The 23684-nt window shown below is 42.2% G+C and overlaps 1 protein-coding gene across 1 annotated transcript in view; it reads left to right on the top strand.

The window, feature by feature from the left end:
- The window catches only part of znf385c (zinc finger protein 385C), a 107800-nt gene that overhangs the window by 25675 nt on the left and 58441 nt on the right, over positions 1-23684 (top strand). The window contains exon 2 of the mRNA XM_028412028.1: positions 15147-15476. Within this exon, the coding sequence (XP_028267829.1) occupies positions 15149-15476 (328 nt within the window). The 5' untranslated portion in view covers positions 15147-15148. The remainder of the gene's footprint in view (positions 1-15146; positions 15477-23684) is intronic.

The raw sequence follows: 23684 nt of genomic DNA, 5'->3' as shown, positions 1-23684 counted from the left end.
CTTTAGCTGATAAGATGCTGTCATATTCCTCTTTCAGAAATCCTGTGGGATGGACATTATGACTAACTAATCCAAATAAGTAAGGAAAGTGATGGACAGCTCTGCACTCCTCAGGATTCCTTATGCTAGAATACATTTTTTAAATCATTTTCAGTGTGATATTAAATAAACCTTTATCTGTCTAACACTTGTTGATATTTTGCTCTTGCCGTGTGTCCTGGAGGGTTTGAGCTCTAGGGTTTGCTCATCCCAGGGTGACTGAGGTCTGTGGGTCCGCCTCACTCTCTTATCTCTGTGTGCCAGTATTTTTTCTTTTTTTACACATGCTGTGTGACCACTGAGGCATCAAGCATCTTCAGTCACAGATCAAATAGGTTCAATTCTTTCTAGAGAAACAGCAGCAGCAGTGGCAGACCCCCTGTACAAAGAAAGAATGTAATCCCAGTTTAGCTGCTGCTGATTTCGAAGTCACACTCATTCGTGATTCAAACAGGAGCAACGAGCCAAGGCCACCTCTCAGAGTGAGTGTACAGTATGGTCATATATCACATAATAGCTAAGTATAGTTCTGTTGTAACACCCGGTGACATTTTCACTTGTCACCACCGTATCCACTGATCCATTACACTATTCTAAGAGCGTATGCTGTATAATAGCCAGCATGGAACAACAACAACAAACAGCTCGTCGTAGTGTCACACTGACCTACTGATATGTTAAACTTGTGGTAGACTGCCAGGTTGGAGTGGTATTAGCCTGCAGTAGCCTGGTTAGCCATACCCATTCACTCCATAGCTTGGGTCTGGATCCCCTCCACTTTAAAGCCATTTCCACTCGGTACAAACCTTATCGTATCAATTGTAACCACTTATCTGAAATGATGTGGACTTATGTGATGATTGCTGCTTGTTCAAAGATATTTGCAGAATAAAATCAGGAACTAGGACTTTCAAGACAACAGTCATTCACCAGCTTACCTCACTGCTCGCTGAGTTTATTCTCTATCTGTTGGTTTTATGGGCCATCTATGTTTGGTACTGCCCCCTAGAAATACTACTCAAAGCTACAGAGACCAGATTAATTCTTTATATGGACTAAAAAAAAGAACTAGGATGACTGGACAGGCTAAGCCTGCAGTATATATGAGTGATCACATTGTTGTCTCAGTTTTTATACCTACTGTGGCCTGTCAAACCATTATCATTTGTGAAATGCTAGTTCTGGTTGCCTTAAGTTAGATTCACATAAGCAGGTAGTAATGTCAGCTCCCATCGTCAGATTAGCCACAAATGTGCAAATAACATCTGTGTCAAAAAATAACTCCCTTACAACCTAAGTGAGGTTAAATTGATTCAGATCCTGTTTGCATGAATTCTAAACTTGAGCAACCCATTTTGGTGTCCGCCCCTGCCAGACACCGTTACGGCATAGAAAGGATCCAACAACCAACCACTATGATGAACTGCCAGACAAACTGTGCTTTCTAGCCTGTCATCACTAGGAGGATGTAATTATGAGGTTAATTTTCAGTCCTTGGAAACAACCACTGTGTGCGTATTTGCTGCCAGCATGTCATCTGTGGAGGTGGCACTCTGAGAATGTAGCAAAACATTGGAACTTGAATATTACACGGACCATATGTCCATATGTTACGTTCTAGCTATCCATAATAAATGCAATTATAAGATATTTGTGAGGATGTGTTGGCACAATTTCTGACTTCTGTGGCAACCTAGTGTTAAATCCCCTTGTCACTCAGCAGCGATGGGGCATTTTAGGTGGTGTGTAGAGGGAGAGGCATGACAACACATCTGTACTATAAAAATCTGTAATATAGACTTAAACCCTCTTTGGCTCTGACATTATTCCTGCTTTCCAATGGCCACTGAAGAGTTTTTGCCATTGTTGCAGTTACTGTTTCATCTATTGACCTTTAAAAAGTGTGAGACTCTGAGACATAGTGCCTATATTTGGAGTTTGGAGTGGTGACAGTGACTCTTTAGAAACCTCGGGTGACATCATAGGAAGTTTCATCCATAGCTATATATAAAAATTCCACCAAAACCTGTGTATTTATTTTAACGTTTTATATCCCCATTTCCATGAACAACTAATACACACTCTCTTCTATTTTTTACGATTTTTTAAAATCATTTTTTTAAATTTTTATTTTACAAATGACTCCTTTAAGGACAAACATTCCTCCTGTATAGACACAACAGCTGCCATTTCAGCTTAGTTTTTAAATATTTACCTGTACAAATGTAACCTGTCTCCAGGAACCCGTATTATCTCTGCCTCCCTCTTCTGTAAACTGCATTATGACTAGTAGTTTGTATATCTGTTCCCTCATCATATACTTGTTCATCAACACCTCCTGGCCTTTTCTCAGCAACTTGATCCTCTGCTTCTAAAGAGCTGTTAGTATGTTTATTCCTCTGCAGCGTGTGATCGATGAGCACCAGTTGGTTCTGTCACTATCACTAAGACAGTGATGGAAGGGGCCCTTGATCCTTGCTGTTATCCTAAAATACATTAGGAAACAGATACAGTAGCAGCAGTGAATTGTCTGCGCGGCCATAAAGAGCATGCAAATTCTGTTTACTGCCAAGTGCTAAATAATTGATATGGTGATAAAACTATTTTCCTAGTGGAGTCATTCCGTCGGTTATGGCTGTTGTGGAGGCAACAGCGGACTGTTTTGTTATTAATAGCCCCATAATTATGAGTGGCAACCTGATTGATTCACTTCACTTCCTGTGAGAGCGATTTAGGAGGCACACACATTATCACACATCATACACAATCATGCTTTGTGACACACACTTTCTCAGTGTTGGAAGTGTCTGCTACATAATTAGCCTAGTTTAACAGTGTTAATAGGTTCCTCAGGGTCTTTTACATGCTGATAGAAAAGGGGAAGATGTGCCAGCGACTGTGAGGGAGGGGGGAGAGGGTGTGTGTGTGTGTGTGCTGGTGCATGTAGGTGTGATGTGTTTTATGGAAATACAGCTGGTACTTTTAGCACTACATGCTGCAAAGTTTTTCCTCATGAGCCTTCTCTGACCTGAGTCTTAGCAGGTCTCTTGACCTTCTCACTTCAGACAGGAAATTGGCAAGATACTAAATGACAACGGCTAATGTTGTAACACTGGAGTGTGCGACGGGGAGCAGGACGTGATGTTTAGCACAGGCAGGAATGTTAAGGGGCGACTTAATTGGCCCACAGAGTTCAGAGGTCACACAACCTTGCAGTGTCTATATTCATCACGGAAAGGACTCAAACTAAGTGTCAGGAGAGTTCTGTTTATGTGTGTGTTAGAGCAGACAGCCGCCTGTGTGTGTGTGTGTGTTGCGGTAATTACATGCCATCAATCATGGCACGGCTACAGACTAGCCATGATTCCCTCCACTAGAAGATCACATGTAACCCAGATACCACACAGAGGTTACTGAAAGCTGATTTATGACCCTGAATGTGTCCATTCATTTTTCTGTTCCGCAGTGGCTGCTTTCTTAAGCTCATCAGCTCTGACTGTACTCACAGTCCTTTTTTTGGAAAGCATCCAAATACAGATGATGTGTGCAGTCTTTCAGTAGGTGCCCCGAGAGTTAACAAAGCAGACACACTTCCTTGTCAGAGCCTTGGCGTGGGTAGGAGCGCGCCCCGGTGCTGTTCACCCTCCACCTTCGCAGCCCCTGCTCTTCATCTTTGCCTTTTTTCTTGTTTAACTTTTGGAGTCCCTGCAGGGGCAGCAGCCTCCGTCTGATTGCTCCGACTTTGTCGATCACAGCAAGGATGCCACATTATGGGCACAGTCTTGATTATAATTTCTCTGAGATACTTATGCAGCATATGCACAGGGCAGCACATGCGGTTCCACAATGTGACATTGAGCATGACTAATGACAGAAAGGAAACTAATTTTGAACCTTTCATAAAATGGTAATTTTACAAAATTGACCTAAAAAGTTTCCTTTAAACTTGAAAGTTTGCTTGAAGCCTTTGCTTAGAACAAATGATTTGAATCCGTCCCCTACCGCAAACTTGAACTCGATCCATTGCTAAGAACCTGTTGACAAAACTATGTGGATTAGGCAGATGAGATTAAACTAGATTATTGGATTAGATGAAATCAGAGATGGTGAAGCTGCATGATCAAAGAACTGTAACTGAGGCGGGCACCGCTATGACTGACAAACAGCTGTGGCTGAATAGCGGCAGTGAGCCAGTTGTGTGCGGGAGGTGTGGTGCGTGGTGGTGTACAGTAGTGTATGCGGTGGCAGTGGCCAGCGTTAATGTGTTTAAAGAGTCAGTGAACTCAGCAGGGACCCCATACGTCACTGCCCTTTATTCAGTCTTTCTACAGCATTGTTCTCCTCACATGTATTTTTCTCTTTCCTGGTAGCACTTCAGAGGAGAATTCCAGGGAGTTATAATTGCTGGTTTAAGATTATTAAGCTCTTGTAGAAGGTTAATCATTTAACACACTACTCACAAAGATAGATCTCTTGTTTCAGGGCTCCTATGTGCTTAGAAGGGTGTTATAAGGACAGAAAATGTTTAAAAAAAGAATATATTGTTATCGCCCAGATGACCTACAACACAGGCTATTCAACATGGTGTTGATTTATTACTAAAGATATTGATTTATAAAGACATCAGACAACAGAGAGAGCATTTTATTTTCCTTTCCGTTGAGAACTGAACACATTGGCTGTTCCTGTTTCACTTCAAAATAAGCAGAATTTCTTTTCTGGGTCTTTGAATATCGCATTAAATATCATGCCGTGGATTTGTTTCCCTAGATCAAACGCCTGTCTGCTGGTACTGTACAGCTGAAAAGCTAAACACATAAACCACCTGAAACATTTGCGCAGCGCTGTATGTATCGCCTTTAATAATCTCCCCGCTCTGTGTGTGTGTCCCCCTTGAGTAGCATGGCAACATAAATAGTGAGTACTCACAGTTCTCGGTAGGTAATCCTTCCTCTTATCAGAGCTGGCACTGCGAGAGCGACAGGGACTGATGGATGCGGCCGCAGCTTATTGGCAAGGACAGCTTGCATGCCAGCATCAACACCAAAGTTGATCCCTGGATAATACAGTTGGATACTCACTCTTAGATACCACAATACACATGCACGCACAGAGATACACGTGCAGCTGAAACACACTCGCTGAAGCAGCATTTCGGCAGCAGCACTGCTCTTTATCTCCCTTTATTGGGACAGCTCCTTCTTTGGTTTCTCCTCAGAGACCACTTCCTGTCGCACCGATGGTGAGCGTGCATATGTTTAGATTTATGTAGTGTGTATGATTTGAAGTCACGGAACCTCACTTTGCTTCCATGCCAGATGGGTTGAGTTGAAGTTGCTTGTAGATGGATGTTTGTTGTTTCATATATGCCAGCCTCGCCAAATTACATTTGTTTACAGCAGAGGAGGCAATTTGTCAGTGTGTCTAAAGGCATGTGAGGGAGACCGACTCAGCTCTCTGTGTCTAATGAATTTCCTCCTACAGAACTAATGTCGTTAACGACAGGTAGGGATGAGGCTAATGCAATCAAATCCACACAGTGATTACAACTCTCCACATCCAAGCCCAGACGCCACACTGACAAAGGAAGCAGCTCATTAGGAACGCCTGTAAGCGAAACATCACCTACAAAAGGTGCTTCCTCCCCTGAAGGTGTCATCAGGGAAAACCAGTGGGAGGAATCACTGTACATGGCAGCTTCACAATCTCATTTTTGTGTTGTTGTCTTCTAATTGGGCAAGCAAACAGTGCTCCTGTAAGTAAGTCAGTGTGCAACATCTTAGTTTGGTGTTTTGGAAGTGTGTGTACAGTTTGTAAGTGCAGCTGTGTCTGACGGGTCAGCAGACTGGATGACAAACCTGTATATCGTAACTTTTGGGATGTGCATTTTAAGCAAAAAATTCCATATCTACCAGAGTTATTTGATTATTCTTCAAATAAGTCACCAGGGCAGGTCCATGTTTAATTCAGTAGCAGTGGAAATCACATTTATCAGGTTTTCAGCAGTATACAGCTCCAGCATTGCTTTAGTCTGCAGAAAAGTACTCTGTATATGCCACATGAGAGTGTAATAACAGACTTGCTAGCCAAGCACACAACATACTCTCATGTCTTTTTCTGTAGTTAGAAACCAAAGACATAGACTGATCTGTGGATGCACCCTCTGAAGTGACTGTGTGTTGTTATGATGGACTGATCGCATACCTTCCACCAAGAAGTTCACCCGTTTAGTGTCCAGCCTTGTAGCAGCGCTGTGATTCTCCATTTTGTCTTGAAAGTATAGATTTTTGTTGTATTATTTTTTATTTTATAAGGCACTTAGCAATTTGTAACTGTTTTTAAAAGTGCTATGTAAATCAAGGGTATTATTGTGTCAAAGCACACTTCTTGAATATAAAGGGTTATTAACATGACTTTCATAATGTGCAATTTAGGCTTTTTTTGAGAGACTAAGTTGGGAATAAAAATTAAATCATAGAAATGAATTACTTTTGTGACAGAAATAACAATAATTCTTTTTTAATAATTATATTTGTTTTTAAAACCAAATAAACCCTTGTCAGTATGTGACAACTTAATATCTTACTCATAGAACTTTTTTTTTACAGATGATGGATAAATGACTTTATTTTAATATATATTTTGAAAGTCTGCTCTAAATATTAGCTTTTAAAATGTGTGGAGTGCACCATAAATACTGAGTGACAGTTTTTCCTGCAGTGAGGGAATGAAAGCAGACTCCTGTGTGGTGATGTGTTGGCTGAAAAAGATGAAGATGATTGTGTTAATGTCATGCCAGCAGGAGCCTGTGACTGTCCCCCCGTCTCTCTGCCAGCTGAGTCTGACATCTGCTTAGGTCGATCTTGTCAAAATAGCGTGTGATCATAACACTGTGGATTCCTCAGTTCTACACAGTTTATAAGAAGCTGCATGAGATAATGTCTGCTTCACATATTTTCTCAGACCAGAAGCTATTCACAGGCACAGATGCCTGCTGATTCACTCTGCTGTACTTTTTTTTTTTAATTTATGGCCTTGCGATCATCTACCCACTTGAAAAACATATTAGTGGAATAACGTGTTTACATGTTTGTTTTTGCGTGTGCAGGAAAGTGTTGGCAGAAAAGGGAAGTTTTCCTAAGAGGCTTAGTCACAACAGTATGCAAAACAGCATTAAACCGCACCTGTGTCCAACTTCCATCCGCCTTCCTCCTCTTCTTTCTCCTTAGGCAATCTGTTTCCTCTCATCTCCATCAGTCATGCAATCCAGGGTAGAGTGTCCTCTCCATTGTCTGCAGAGTGCTTGCTATGTTTGTCACACAAGCTGTGAGGAGAAATGACATGCTTTGGTCACTGGAGTGGAGTTGTTATGGTGTCAGTTCAAAAGAAGAAGAGGATCCATGTGCAGAACTGAGGAGTCAGGGAAAAAGGAAAAAGAAAGCTTTACTTGCAGCTGATAATAAAAAAATGCTGCCAGGCAAGTCAAAAGCATAGAGAGTCCAAACAGTCCAAAAGGTAAATGAGCCAAAACAAATAGGAAAACTGCAAAGTATGGCACAAGAAACATGGCAAAGAAATCTAAAAGAAAAGCTGCAGTAAATGTAAAAAATATTTCCAGGTGAGAACAATCAGGGAGGAGCAGGCTTCATGTTGGTGAAGCTCATTTTGTATTTGTCTGTTTGTACTCTCAGCTGTAGTCCACTGTGTAGAATATGCACTTAACTGTGCTTGACGGGACAGTCAGGCTGGAGCACAAGCTGTGCAGTAGTAGTTGTTACAGAGAGTGGTTGAAGACAGCACCCTTTTGGTGCAGGACCCCATCTCTGAGATCCAAAAAGTGCAGAGAAGCTTGTTGCAGATGGGCAAAGTTTGGGCTGAAGCTCAAACAGAAGCCTGGCTCTGCACAGCAGTGTGCATCTCTCTGTGCGGGTAAACCTGCTGTTTAACTGTGCATAGCTAATTGTACACTCCTGCAGAAAATATATCAGTTTTTTGTTATTATTATGATGGAATCTTATAAATGAAAGTGTGTGGGTTTGCTGGAGGTGAGAAAGTTAGAGTACATGCATAAAATAGATGAAAATGATGATTGGTGATTGTGAGCTGTGGACTTCTATGCATCAGTACACTCTTTGAAGGGAAGCAGCAGCACAAAACTCTCTGTCTTTATGCAAGCCAGTTATTCTATCTGACTACAGTATAGCAGCAGATGTACATGTATGAACACACAAGGGAAATGAAACTTTCAAAATAAAAGTGGAAAACAGTGAACAGTAAACCCATCGTCATGACAGCAGGAGCTGGTTTTGGCTCTGACTTTTTGTTCCATGTGATAATTGGTGTTTTGAGCCCGACATCCAGGCACATCATTCTTATTTAGCCTCCTTATCATTTTAAATATATGCAGAATTAGAGCCTCCATCTAGTCTCTGTGCAAAATCTCTTTGCAGTCAGCTCTGGATTAATCCTTTCCTGCAGACATCTGACAGACCACAGCACAGCATCTTGAGGCTGATAAAGCTGAATGAAAACTGATGGATTTTACTGTTAAAGTGAATGAAAAAGTACAGCGAAGATTGTCCTTGGGAATGGTGGAGTGGTTTTTTCTGGCAGGTTTTACAGTAAATGTGAGTGAAGGAGAAGCCAGCAGTAGTCAGTACTAATAATTCTGAGAGAGTCTCTGAGCTGTGCATGTTTAAGCCAGCGGTGGCAAAAGTCCTTGATGCTATTTGTGAATCTGATCATCAGGATACCTCTGCATATATACCAGTCACCACCGGGCATGACATTCACACTGCCAGCGTTTTGTGTCACACCTCAGCCAACAGATTCCTTCTGGGATGCAGACAACCATCATTAAAGAATTAATTCGATTTATTCCTGGCTGAGAACAGCTTCTACAAATATTGCTGTAACTGTCATGCGACCGTGTTGATCAGCTGGTGCGGATTGTGAAATAAACACCTCTTAGATTGGCCTTTGTACAAATTACCAATCCAAAAATGTTCCAGGAAAATAACGATTGCATCTCCTCATCTGTTGTGTGTGTGTGTGTGTGTGTGTGTGTGCGGCTGGTGGGACTGTGTGTGCACATTGTGGCTGAGCCTGGGTTTGTCCATGTCTAAGTATATCTAGTGTTGTATGGAACCTCTCCCAGTGTCTGTGGTTACTCCTCTTGGGCAGTTCCCCAGTGGAGATTGTGGTGAAATGTGAACAAGGCGAATGTGGGCCTGTTTTTCCTGCACGAGCTAACTTTAGCACACTTGAGGCAGACGGATGTTTGAATAGCAGCACAAAAAAATCTGGACCGGTCTGTTTTTTTTTGTGGTTAAAAAATGAATGGAAGCCACACTGGATGGAGTCAGCATATTCAGAGCAGTGGTTGTGCGTTTTATAGAGATTGTAAAAACAGTGTTTTGCTTTAAAATCTCCTGTTAGGCTTGACCAAGAGCATGACACTAACAGAGGAAGAGAAATGTGCCTTTTTATTAATAAGGGCATAAACAACAGGAGAAAAAACAAACCGAAAATGGTCACTTTTCTTATTTTTACAGCCTTATGTGGCTTTCCAAACGCATTCTATTAATATAAAAATAAATGCATTTTGATTTTGCCAAACAGGAGCGTGCAAGCTGATGAGCAGATGTTTCCCCTCATCCTTTAATAGTTGTGCTGTTTAAATAACTCATCTTCATTCACTCCATTTTTGCCCTCTCTAAAGTGCTAAAAGGTTTTTATTGAAATCTTACAGAAAGGATTAAGCTGCACTTGAAAAATATAGCTAGAGGAAGAAAAGCAGAAGATTGCCTCTGTATATCTTTCATTAATCTGTTTTTGTCTGTAAGTGCACCAGATTCATGCGTTCCCTACATCTGTCCCATTATGCCTGCATATTTTCCCACCAGAAAAAAAAAAGATCCATAGATTGGCACACTTCTTGTGAATGCCCACAATCCATCCCAGCAAAAAAATGCTGTTTCCTTTATCCTCAGAAACAATGCTGCAAGCACCCGAGCCCATGGAGATACATAAATATTAATTTGTGTACTGTGTGCTTACACAATCATATTCAGTAAACCAGAAAGAGGCTCTGTCTTTCACACAATTTGAGACCTCACATTAATAGCCTCGGGGCTGCATGTTGGAGATTTGGAAATATCTCAGAATAACAGAAGAGGAGAGAGATGAAGAAGTGTGATTGTTGATTCTGTTCTCGAGGAAAATAAAGCAGCATTAAGAAGCTGCATAGGAGATGACGATGATTCAGAGACGGGTTAGAATTTGTTGACCTCAGGCAGACTGAAGAGTCTGTCTGCTTGGATGATATTCTAATTGTTTATCCTCACCTGCAGAGCCAGAAAAAAAGTACATCCATCCAAACAAAAGTGAGTGTCATATGTAATCTAAATCTCTGTAGTGATGACATTTGTGTCATTTCTAAACAATCTTGCCAAAGTTTACATGGATTGCAATTACAAGACAGCTTTGAAATTATTGACTGAGTTGCCACATGCTGGCAGGTTATGCAGTATTTTCTGTCATAAATATATTCAAAGGAAATTGTCAGTTTCTTAAATGAATGACTAGATAGAATTTAAATTATGTTTTATTTTCCAAACAGACACACCAGCAGGTACTAAAGCAATATGTGTGAGGCTAATTTAACGTTTGTGGGAACATCAGACAAAATAAAGATCTTTAGCTTTATGATTTAAGTCCCAGCAAATAACCACATCCTATTTGACTGCTCATAGGTCTCTGACCTGCGTTAGCTGACGAGCAAATCTGCACATCTCCCTGCTGAAATTCAAACATATTAGAAAAGTATTTAGTCACAGTCGATCTTTTCTTTTCAGTCTTTCTAATCTCTGCTGCATTGTGTTCAGTACATGTCAAACCCTGCTTCTCCCTAGTTGTTGTTGTGTGTCCTTGGCCAAGGCATTTTACCCACATGGCTTCCAGCACACTCACTGGTGTATGACTGTGTATGAATGAATCGGTGGTGGTCGGAGAGGCCGTAGGTAGCCATGTCTCCATCAGGCTACATGTGTAGTTTACCACCACCACTGTGTGAATGTGGTGTAAATGAATAATGCATTTCACTGTAAAGGACTTTGAGTGTCCCTTGACACAGGTATAAATGCTCACAACAGCTTAGGCTGCAGTTGAAGAACCACATAGGTGCTATGCCAGGCATAAATAAAGCCTACAGAACTTTGTGAGAGGTTCTGCGGTGTCATAGAACTGTCAATTAAACTGTCAATTATGTATATCTGCATGGTTTAGTGCAATTTAAATAGGTGAGTTAATCGGAAAAAACACCGACATAAAATTAGCATTTTAACATAGAAGTTTGTGGGAATTGACTGACTTTGGGAGCCAGCCTCAAGTGGCCACTTAAGGAACTGCAGTCTTTCAGCAGTGGAGACTTTTGATCTTTGATGAGATTTTGAGCCATGCTTTCAAATGATAAGTTATGTATTATATGAATGACAATTGTGCTTGCTGGTTAAATAAGCGGTCAAGTCATCAGCTTCTTAAACCAACCATTTATCTGTTTATAAACTCCTGATCTCTGCCACATTAATAATCTGTGCGGCCACCTGTACACAAACAAAACGCAGCCTCAGTGATAGTATCAGTGCGACGCTGTATAAATTTCCCCAGTGAAACAATTTTTATTTTGCTAGGACACACACAGGGTGAACAAATGCCCTCCCTGTGCGCTGCCAAAGAACTGCTGCAAACAAAGATTAGAGAAAACACATCAATTTATGTGCCACTGCTCTTTATTTACTCTCCAGCCCGGGCTCGGGGTGATAGGGACTGCAAACACTCTCTCCCAGCTTTCGACTCCTGAACCAGCCGCACTACACAGAAGCTTCTTTTTCAATAAGCTCTGCACTGACTCTTCTATAATTACACTCATTAGAGGACCGCAGCCTGGACTTCACATAATCAACACTGATGCACTGGACACAAAGAGTTACAAAGACCTCAGGCCCGTTCTGTAGTTGTACTAATGACAATACAGTCATGATGACAGTAATGATACTTTGATGATGCCAATTATCCAAGAACCTGTCTTCTCCCTCTCTGTGTGTCCACGTGGACTTCCTGCCCCTCTCAGATCTCTGACCTGATGGAGAAAATGCTCTGAGCTCCTTACCCGTCTGATACACATCAGGCAGAGAAACACATTATCCCTGCCTGCAGTCATATTGCTCAAAGTCGTTGCTGTCAGGGGTGCTTAATGGTAAGGAATTCTAACATTTCTGACATTTTGCATCAAACTGATCAGTCTTTTCCTGTTTTATTCATGTGTCCATCTCTTCATGTGCCTGTTTGCTTGATTGGATACATTTATTTTGTCGGCTGTGCTTGTGTCCGAGGATTTAGTGTAAGTGCTTCTGTATGAATTGCTTAGTTTTTGTTGACAGAATCCTGAGGGTAGCTTTTGTTTGTAAGAGTACACATCCACTGGATGTGGACATGTGACCTCCCATTGCTGTGTTGGTCGGTGTCCCCCTCTCATCAGGGTGATTTATGAGCTGCTAACGTGCCTACAGTGTCTTTGCTTGTCCATCTGGAGGCCAGTTTCTGCCCGAACCAGGAAGAACCGTCGCCCCTGTGCCAACTGTAACCACCCTAGATGGGTGGGGGTGCTCTCTCAGAGGTGGGCCGGTGGTTAGAGCTGTTTTAAGCTGGTGGGGGGGGGGGGTGCTATAGTATTTCAGGATCAGTGAGCAGCAGACATAATATCATAAATAGAGTTTTTATTGCTGAGCTGCTATGCTGGGTGAGCCTGGGTCTTTCAGCAAGATCGCAGCAGTGATTGATGGTTCCCATGTGCCGAGGGGCGGAGGCCGGTGTGCATCAGACGGCGGAAACGGTGGCAAGGCCGGCTGGCAGAGCCTCCCGCCCTCCCTCTCCTCCCACAGGGTTACCCCCTAACAGCCTCCTGCCCTGTGCTGGCCTACAGATCTCTGTGTGTGGACGCAGCATGGGCTCCTGTCTCACACAGCTCCTGCCTTGATCTGGAAGAGTCTTTAAAGACTCAGCACGCCATTCACTCACAGGTGAACGCTGTGGGAGCCTTTTTGGTCCTGCTGGGCCTCCATCCAGCTGTACAGCTACTGTAGATAAAAGTGGTTTGTCCTGTTCTCTCTCTTGTAGCAGAACATTGATGATGAAGTTTACCTGTTCCTGCTTAAAAGTCCTCGGGCACAAGAGGCGAGTTCGTCCCTGGTTAAAAATAGAGTGTGAGCGATAATGTATTGTTTTGAGTTTGACATGGTTTTTAGCTCTGTTTATCAGCTGGTAATTGTATCACTTGCTAACACACATCATAAACAGGATAAATAATAAACAGCATTGAACTGGACTGTTGCTAAAGATATGGTTCTGATCACTGAAAGGTATAACATTAATGGACACTGACATGGACTTCCTGTGCAGGAATTTGAACAGGTCACACAATCTATAATAAATGAAAACCAGATACCTTTTTACACTTTTATGCTTTCAACTGCATTATCTCCATGCCTGGTGCTTTTTTCCCTTTAAATTTATGATAGAACCTTTAAAAAACCTTCCACTGCCTATTTGAATATCAAAGTTGTGACAGAGGACAGAAGCATGTAATGTGTAGTGCAATGTGCAATGTCTGTGCAGATTAAAAAGTGTAGCTTCATCGAAGGTTTTGTCTTTACAACCATGCTAATTTGGGGTGGCTAGCTAAACTGTTTGGCATGAGTGCGAGGAGGCAGCGTGGGATAACGACTACAGAGATTATTTTTTTTCATCTGGTACCACAGAGCAGCGCTGCTCAAAGCTTTTGAGAAAACATCTGATGGAGCCTCTTGAGTGCTCCCAGATTGGCAATGTGAATAGCAGCTTTCATGGAGGCTGCTTGCTCTAATGTGTTTTTGAGAACTGTGTATGCACTTGTGTGTGTCCACATTTGTTGGTCTGACTTTTTTTTTATTATTATTCATGTAGGTATGTATGCATCATAGACCCGGTTTTACTTTGGTCTCTGTGTATGAGTGTGTGTGTGTGCCTGAGTGGTTTGGGTGTTTACGTAAATAACTCAAGGCGGAGGCAAAAAGCCAGCAGAAAGAAATGCACAGCTGGGTGTATTTCAGGGCCTTTTTTTCCAGTGGTGATGTCTCACTCTTTCATAGTTACTATAGACTCACCTTTTCATTTATTTATGGAGAGAGTAGCTGCATATGAAACAAATGGCTCTTTTCAGGCTTCTTCCTCCCTCTGTGGGTACTCTGCTCTCCTGCTTGTTTGTATCTTTTAAATATCACTACCCTGCTCTGCTCCTCCTATATTCAGCAGACAGGTGCAATCACAGTTATAGTGTTAGGAGTATCTGTAATCCCACTTTTCTAATTTGAACCCTTATTGTCAGCAAATGCTGTCAGAGTTGTTTCACAGGCCCTAGACTCCCAGTTGTTTTCCTGTTTGCCTGTTAGATCTAGGCACTGCTTGGCTGAGATCCTCCATTGCTGCAGCATTTTGGCTTGCAGGGGGGACACAGACAGCAAGCAGGCATGGAGTCATCATGAATTAAACAGCTTGGCAGAGGGGGCCTCGCTGTTCCTCGGAGAGCCATACTGCAGCACTCTGTCTCCCCCAAGTGGTGCCTCATTGCTCCCCAGGACCACCACCACCAACACCACCACCACAGCCACCACTTGTACCCGTTTCATTGTCCTAATGTCTTTATGATCGCGTGCATGAAGAGCAGGTTTCACTGTGTTTGAGCGGTGCTGACAGGCACGGCTTACACCAGACACGAGTAGGGTCAGATTCCAGACACCCCTCTACAAAGCTTTAGGAATCAGGGGTATTTTTGCCTCCGTGTCCTCTGCAGCTATCAGGTTTTAACAGGGTGGCTTTGTGTGCTGGGTGAGCCAGGTCAGGCCAGGCAGGGGAAAATGATACCTCCATGTACGGGATGCAGGACTTACAGCCACCTCCATGCTGTGCTGCACATGTCGCCCTTCCATTCAAAGGAAGGGAGCATCAAAGGTGTGTCCTCCTGTTCACTTCTTTTATATTTCTCACCTTCTCTCCTTCTTCTTCTGACACAGGTATGAAACGTCCGTTCAGCCCCTCATCTCTACCCAACGGTAACCTGGATAAGAGGTGCAACGGCGCCGGGCTGGGAATGCAAATGGACAGCGAGCCCTGCCTCGACACCCATGAGGAGGGTGCAGTGTCAGATGAGCAGTCACCAGGGGGCGTCCTGCATTCTGCACTTTATAGACCCAAAAGGGAGAGGAAGCAGCGGAGCTACACACTCTGTGAAGTCTGTAACATCCAACTCAACTCAGCTGCACAGGCCCAGATCCACTACAATGGCAAATCCCACCAGAAGAGACTCAAACAGATCAGCAATGGCAAGATGCCAAACAGCACAGGTAGGCCTGAAGTGGCCTTTTACTTGCCATTTGTTTGTTTATAGTTGCAAATGAAGATGTAATTGGATAAAGCACTCTGCTCAGATTTAGTAACAAAGTCTAACACAACAGGTTCACGCAGATTAGCAGAATCCCACACACTGTTCACAGTACACTGTCACTCACCTCCCCGTGCCAATCCCCCATACTTGCATTCAATAGAAGATAAACAAATTGGATTCTATTTGCTGAAATGTGTTCAGACAGAGCCTTGGGCTGAGGACACACAAATACACATGCAACTGAAGCAGAACTGACTGAAGTCAGCAAGTGAGAAGCTAATTAAGTGCTGGTTGTGTTTGATGGTTGTGTTCCTGGGAGGGGAGCGGCTGGACGCAAGTTTTGTCATTCTAGGCACAGCCTCGTTTAGGACTCTGCTTTAGGGGGATCAGCCTCTCCGTTAGGTCGGGCTTGTTCACACTACATTTTTTGCTCTTCATTCAGGCTTTCCAAGAGGATGCACACACAGACTAAACAAAAGCGAGCATGAGGGTAAAATATATAGAATGGTAACATGCTTTGGTGTGCAGTATCTATGTTGTGATATGTGAGATTGCAGAGGTATTTCATTCCTGAAGAATATGGTGTTTGAGCACAGCAGGCTTCTGTAGTGGAAGCAATCACATGGCTTACATCTGCCCTCCAGGAAAACAGTCAAAAGAGTGTGGTAGATTGTTTTGGATGCATGTGTATGTTTGAATGTGTGTATTTGTGTGTCCCAGTCTACCACATTGCAATCATCACTTTTGAACATTAATGCACTTTACAAGGAAGTGGAATAACCTCATCTAGCAGTGCGTGTTATAAGGTTAATGTCATGCAGCGTTGGACGGATGCTCAATGATGTGGGCTTGGCTAAAATGGCTCATTCACTCTAAATTTCATATGCGAGCACTACAAGCGCTTCTGAATATGTTCGGTTTTTAGAATCTGATGCATTTTTAAGAACAGAGTTTATATTATATTATTCTTTTGCTGAATCTGTCTGTGACAGAGCTCCTTGGAAAAGCCATGCAGACACTCTACTGGAGATGAAATGAGATTTAAAAGAGAGTTAATTCACAAAATCCACAGTTATATGTGATAAAGTAATCTTTTAGATACCTGTCTGGTCATTTAGAGTCAGTAGAACCTTTCTTCATCATGGATATAGGAAAGGAATTGTAAGCGAATGGCTGCCTACAGCAAAGGTTCTGTCGACCCAGAATCCACCCTTACTTGTTGACCTCTGGGTGAATCTACTATTTGCATGATTTTTGTTTTGTTTACTAAAAGAAATGACTTTTTTAACACCGGATCAGTTTCATCGTAGGCTGTTGAGTCACTGCGAGTATTAGGGCACATTAGGTCGAGAATGAGTAAGGGGGAAGTTTTACAACCAAGAAAATATTCTTTAGTTCCTTTTAAAGTCAGGAAAGATGAGTAATCTGTGGCCTTGAGTTTTTACATCTCTCTGGAGATAATTGGCTCACGTTGTATACTGGAGCACTGAATTACTGTAAGTACACTGTAATTCACATATTGTCCTCTGGGGAGCTGTTAAGTCTATTGCTCCTGTCTTCCAAGAACAATTATGCAAGAACCTCATGAACTGAATTAAATTATATATTGAAGAATTCATTGTTTGTGTAAAATCACTTATTATCAAATTATCAAATCAGCACATAATGCTAAGCTTTTGAAAACATGTTTAAATTGTTGTAGTTCTTCATGTGATCTATAATTGATATTTTCCTGAATTATGGATTGAATTCAGCAGGTCTTTACAGCAGCAGTAAGAATCCAGCAGTTAGGCTCTGCAGCTATTTTATCTTTGTCTGACAATAGACACACTGACAATAGAATAAATGCAGAAGACAGGAAAAAGAGGAGTACTAAGCAAATTTAGGTTTTTGATGTTTGCAAAGCAGAGCAAAGATAAATGGTTATAACTTTCAACAAAACGGTCAGACTTATCTTTAATAATATGCTCAAGGACAGAACACAGGAGTGAGAACACACACCCAAAGGGTGGCATCTTAGCCCAGTAAGATATTTACCTGCGTATAAATAAAGTAGAAAAGGGTGTAATCAGGCTTGTTTAGTTTTGTGATTTTACCGATTTTTTTTTCGAATTGCATGCTGTGACATGTTATCAGAGAAATTCTTGGTGTGTGTCTCCTTTATCTGGGACAAACCGGCTGCGGTCTTCTTTGTGTGTTTGTGTGCAACCTTTAATGGAAGATGTGCGCTAATTCAAAGCGGTGAATCATTTGTGGTCACTTTTTAAGTTCACACTACAGTGCACTCAAATCTTTGCATGCACACAGGCCATGTGTTGTGTAGTCTAAATTTTTCTGTGTTGCTACACTGCTGCAGGTGATGCAGGCTGCATATACAAAAGTTTGTGGGTGTTGTGTTGTGTAATGTGTGTGTGTGTGTGTGTGAGGCGCAGGGCATGCTGAACTTTTGTGGTGTGCAGATTCTCTCTGACATGCAGTCACAATCACACAGCCTTATCTCTGCTCACCTTCTGCTGACTCCCTCAGGCAGCCAGCCCTGCCGTGTTGTCCTCATCTCCACCACAGCTTGTCTGCTGTGTTTGTGTGTGTGTGTCTGCATATGTACGTGCACATCTTGCTCCTCTGATATTTTTAGAATTCTTAAATGCTACAGAGTGTGTAACTTGTGCTGCTTGGGCACATCTGTGTTTATGTCAGCCCACATATGTACAGTCAGGCATGGTATGGATGTTTAAAGGTCTACAGCCTCCATGGCGATTAAATAAGATAATTTAAATCTCTTTTTCTCTGTGTGTACGTGTGTGTTACTCGCACCGAGCCGTCTCCATGTCGGCGCGTGTTTCCCTCTCTCTCTGCTTCACTGAGCTGACAGTGGGTCCAGGCTCTTTTTTCCCTCTCTCTCCCTCTCTCTCTCTCCTTCCTTCTGGCATGGATGCTGGACATGTGGAGCAGCCAGTCATACTAAAAGACGGATGTGTCGGTGATTAAGAGATTTCACTCTGCTTTCAGAGAGGATAATATGTAGGGAAGGGCGCTGACTGATCAGGATGGAGAAAAGGAGTCCAGATGTTTAGGTTGACAATGTGTGTTCAGGTGCTAATTTATGCAGCTGATATATTCTGATTTTCATCTTAATGTTCTGTAACGATATTAAATATTCATAGTGGAGACTTGTTTTTAGGGTGAAGCAAATTGGTTTCCTGAAGATGGAATAAACAGCATAAACAAAAACAGCTCAACAAAAGGTGAACTTTATGAACTTTTGAATATTAACTTGATATTTTTTTAGGTTGTCACGGTTCTTTTATGACTGTTAATGTTGGGTATATTTCATTCTGTCCAAAAAGAAACAGCTACAGTGCCAGATTTATTTAGTTATTCAGCCAGAACTGGTACAAAGTGCTATGTAGATATGTGATAAATATATCATTGTGACCTCTTCAGAAGATGTCTCTTCTGTCTTCTTCATTTGTTCCTTAAGGCTATAGGCTATCGGTGAGTGTGTAATGGAAACCCCGCCTTTTTAAATGTTTTACACTGATCACATCCACATAGAGTTTTCTTGAGTTTGTGTGCACTGCTTGAGAATTAAGGCACACACTGTCGACTGCATATGTTAATGCTCATAATCTTGAGTGCATGATCAGAAAATGCTGCATATGTGAAGTTTTAGCATCAGACAGAGGGTCATTGTAAAAGCGGCCCAATTTATCTCTGAGCATTAACATTCTATGTTTGAGCTGGGCCCAAAATAAAAAGACAATAATAAGACTGCACCTGATGAGACCCGAACACAAGCCTTGAGAGTCTGAAATGACCTCCATCATTTCCTCATCAGCTGCTGTATTCTAATTAAAACTATAATTGTATCAAATGTTTCTTCAGAAACTCCACTTGAATTATTTTGTAGTGCATACTGCAATAGTTTTTTCTTTTTACAGCATGGTCCTAATTGAACAAACTGCCTCTAACGATCAGAAAATTAGCCTGCAGCATGAACCACCATGCACCATGAAGAAAAATATAATTAAAGATCTATTATAAAAAAATACCTCTGAGCATTACCATGTGACTGATGATGAAAGTAGTTAACTGCTTATCTTGACCCATTGTGTGCCAAAAGATAAGACCTAAGTTGCCACAGTGTCTTTTTAAATATATAAATATATGCATTTTGAGATGTGGAAGACAAATAACTGCTGTGATGGAAGCTAATAAAATGAAACAAAAAGGATATAAGAATAACTGACCTTTTGTGTCGTACAGTTGATGGTGTTGATGGTTACTGGAGATGACCTTGTCTCTAATATGTGACGAGATGGTTGTCAGAATGTGTTAATTTTGGTGTCATTGTGATTTAATAGGGGAGCAATAATATCATTCTGCTCCTAATTGGCCGCTGCACTGGTAGTTAAATTGTTAGCAGCCTTAATGTGTGATGATTCCAATGATTCAGCTATGCAAGTGCTTGATGGATGACTACTAGGTGCAGGGCAGCCCATATTGTTCTGTTCTATGAGCAGCAACGAGTCCAGTCCTCAGAAGGAGACAGACACATGTGAGCATTGTTATTAATTATGGTCATGTATAGACATATGAAGATCAAGTCAAGTCAATTAAAATCCACTCCACCCTCTAATAGAAAACCCCCATGCATGTGCCCTCACACACTCCCTGCTGCTATAATACATGTGGATGGATAGTGTGGCACTATAAATCTCCCTCCCTTTCAGAGCAGATGATCAAATGATGATGGAAGGGTGTGGAGAGAGAGAAGGAGAAAGGAGACAGGGAGAGTGGTCAGCAACCTGGCCTGATGTGACCCATGGCAACAATCATAAATCTGAGCGTTGCTACGTTTTGTTGCTTCCAAATGTTTCCTCTGCCAGACTAAAAGCATGTGAGAGAATCTGGATATTTTTATGTCTTCACTTTTCCTTTGATTCATGTGTGTGTGTGTGTGTTTCCTCGTCATGGTTGTTCTCTTCATCACAGTCTCTGTCTGACTCTATCTCTCTGCCTCTGTTTTAATAAAGCGTGAGGAATTGGATTAAAGGCAAGGATTTTCCGCATGAATGCATTTGCACATCTGTATTTTATTTTTGTGCTGCCTTGCAAGTTTGCTCTTTGTTTCCTCCCAGCAGAGTGAAATTGCCTCCCTCTCTACATGCCTTTGGACATGCATGTGTATCTATTGCATTGACCTTGGTGTTTTAGTCTGTTTCTTCTGTTTAATTCTGGGAACACCTCTTGAGAACATCGCTGTGATGGTATATAGATTACACTGACCTATTTTACATCTGCACAATACCCCCTGAAATAATTGAATTTTAGACACTTTCTCTCCTGTATTGTCTTCTGCTTGTGCGTAAACCACCTGAAATGCGATGTGACTGTGCAGCCATGCACTCTGCTCCCGTTTCTCGCCGTCCTCCTCCTCCTCCTCCTCCTCCCCCCCCTGTCTCCACTTTGCCCCAGGGTGCAGCCCTCTGTGTGACGGCGGTTCAGGCTCTGGGAAAAGGTCGATGGGCATACCAGGCTGGCACACAGCGCCCATTGGAGCAGCAAACATGAGGTACTCAGAAGGCCACAGAGAAAGGGGGGGGGGCGCATCTCTCAGAAGTCATCCAATGTCTGTGTTTATCCGGGCTCTGACAGGTCGACCGGCTCCGTCTACAGAGAAGGCCAAGCGAATCTCACCATCAGCCCTTATCTGGCCTGTCTGATACACAAACTCGTACTGCCACAGCTGCTGCAGACATATCTGCTAGATGAGTTTGGCAGTTTGCTAAATGTCAGAAAATATCAGGCGGTTTCAACAGTATTTTGTCAGTTTGGTCACCTGACATGACCCCGTCTTTTACAGAAAAGTCCTTTTATTTATATTTTAATTCATTGACTGTCTGTCAACATTGTTGTTACCTCCATTCGGACATATTGTACATGCGATGTACAACATAGAACCACCCATCTCTTTCTCTTCCAACTAGACTCACCCCAAAAAAGCTTGTGAAAGGTTTCTTTTTAGGCAGAAAAAAGTCCTGTTAACCCACCTTCATCTCACCTCTACCTTACCCATCCTCTGATCCATCATTACAGGGCAAAATTGAGGCAGAGTGACATATTACCAGTTACATCTAAGGGCAGGGATAGAGGTTAGAGAGGAGAAAGGAAGCCATGAATAAAGGGGAGACAGTGGACGAGGAAGAGGCAGCAGGCACACACGGGTTCTGAGAGGGGAAGAATCACATCAGCCAGGCTGAGATAGAGGGAAGGGGTAAATGAACAGAGGGAGTGGGTGGAGTGTGTGAGGTATGGGAGAGAAGCAGGCAAAGACAAACACCGTCATTTACAGAGCCAGGCAGGGCTGTCTGCTAATGGACACATGATATATGGCCCCTGAAAGTTTGCTCAGCCTCCCAGAGTTCACATGTACCTCCCATCATTCACAGCCTCGTCAACAAAGGCCATGCAGCAGCGGCCTCTCTGTGGATGGTCATTGAGTTTTTGTTTGCCAGCACTGGGATGATAGAGGATCATTTTTTGGAAATTTGGTTGAATCTCATGACAGCCTTGCATCACATGGAATGAGCAGAATCAGCAGCACAACAGTCTGACAGCATCTGAGTATTTGCTAGTGCACGGCGTGGTGGACCTCAAGAGACCTTCGCTGTGTCGTACATGAAACTGAAGTAGACAAGCATGCGTAAACAGATGTAAACTAGGCGGGATGAGACAAGAGTGAGGGTGGGAGGAGGGCATGTATGGTGCAGTAGCAAATGCAGAAATAGACATCTCACTGGGCTAGAAGACAACACACAGACACACACACACTGACACAGAAGAACAAACGCATTTGTGTGTGTTTTAATGTCATCAAACAAAATAGTATGATGCACAGACACATACACAACAAAACCAACCAGGTTTTATCCTGGCTTTAGTAAAGTAAAGTTTCAAGGACACACATTTGAGCTTCTCTAAAATTCAGTGGAGCTATACGGGAAATCATGCCTGACTTTTTTTCCTTACCTTTTTCTTAATAATAAACATGAAAGAAACTAGTGCAAGTATTTTATTTAATTTACTAGTGTCTTTAATTGTTAGCTTTAATATTTTCTTTCATTTGGAATCCTGCCAATCCTGCAGTGTCCCTAATCCGCCACACTAAGATGTCCCAAATTGAAAATAAGAAAAAAACTAAAAACTGTTTTTGACATAAGGAAAAAAACAGGAAGTGTTTGTTTTCAGTGCATAATGAAGGTATTTTAGAACTTAGCCTTGAATTCTCTCCTCTCCCCAACTGCTACCTGATCTTACCTACAGTACAGTACATGTGCCAATTCTTAGAGGTTTATGCAAATAGTCTCAGTTCCCTCATAAGCACGACCAAAAGAGACACACACACACAATGATACAAGCACACATCACACACACACACACACACACACACACAATGCCTTTTAGAGAGCCAGGGAGGCAACTCATGGATGATTTTCATTGTTATTCATGTATTAATTTATTCGCTCATGGCAGACGTGAAACAGGGCTGTAATATGCAGATGTGGGTTTGTTTCTCGATGGGAATTTTCCGGTCCAGTGCCTCTAGCTGCCACTAATAATAAAGACAGGCAAGAGAGGTGGAGGAGGAAAGAGGGAGGGAGAGAGAGAGAGAGAAATGGGAGTGGGAAGGTAGGAGTTGTCAAGATGCCTCCAGTCATACAAACAAATCCCCCAGTCCCCTTCCTACACACACACACATATATATATATATGGCTATATATATAGGCTACACACACATACACACACTTGCAATGACCAGGTGTGATCTCGCTGTGAATGATTGTGTCCTTGACATGAAGGTGAGCATGTAGAGTCGTCTTCTCTGTGTTGTTGACAAGACACCTGAGCAGCTGCAGGCTGTTGCTCCTCTGTCTTTGGATCAGCAGTGGAAGCTAATTTTAAACTGGCTATGCTTCATATAACAACACAAGATAAGAGCCATGTTTTTTTTTTTATCTTAATAAACAATTTTTTTATCTTGTTACCCAGGGGGATAGTTAAAATGCAAGATGTCAGCACCCAGCAATAAGTACTAGCAGTGAGACATTAAAACACTCCAGCCAAGTACTTTTTGACCCTCACTGAGAGTGTTTATTTCTCAGCT

This window comes from Parambassis ranga, chromosome 8, assembly GCF_900634625.1.
Source record: "Parambassis ranga chromosome 8, fParRan2.1, whole genome shotgun sequence".
Taxonomy (NCBI): Eukaryota; Metazoa; Chordata; class Actinopteri; family Ambassidae; genus Parambassis; species Parambassis ranga.
This window is presented reverse-complemented; position numbering and strand designations above follow the sequence as displayed.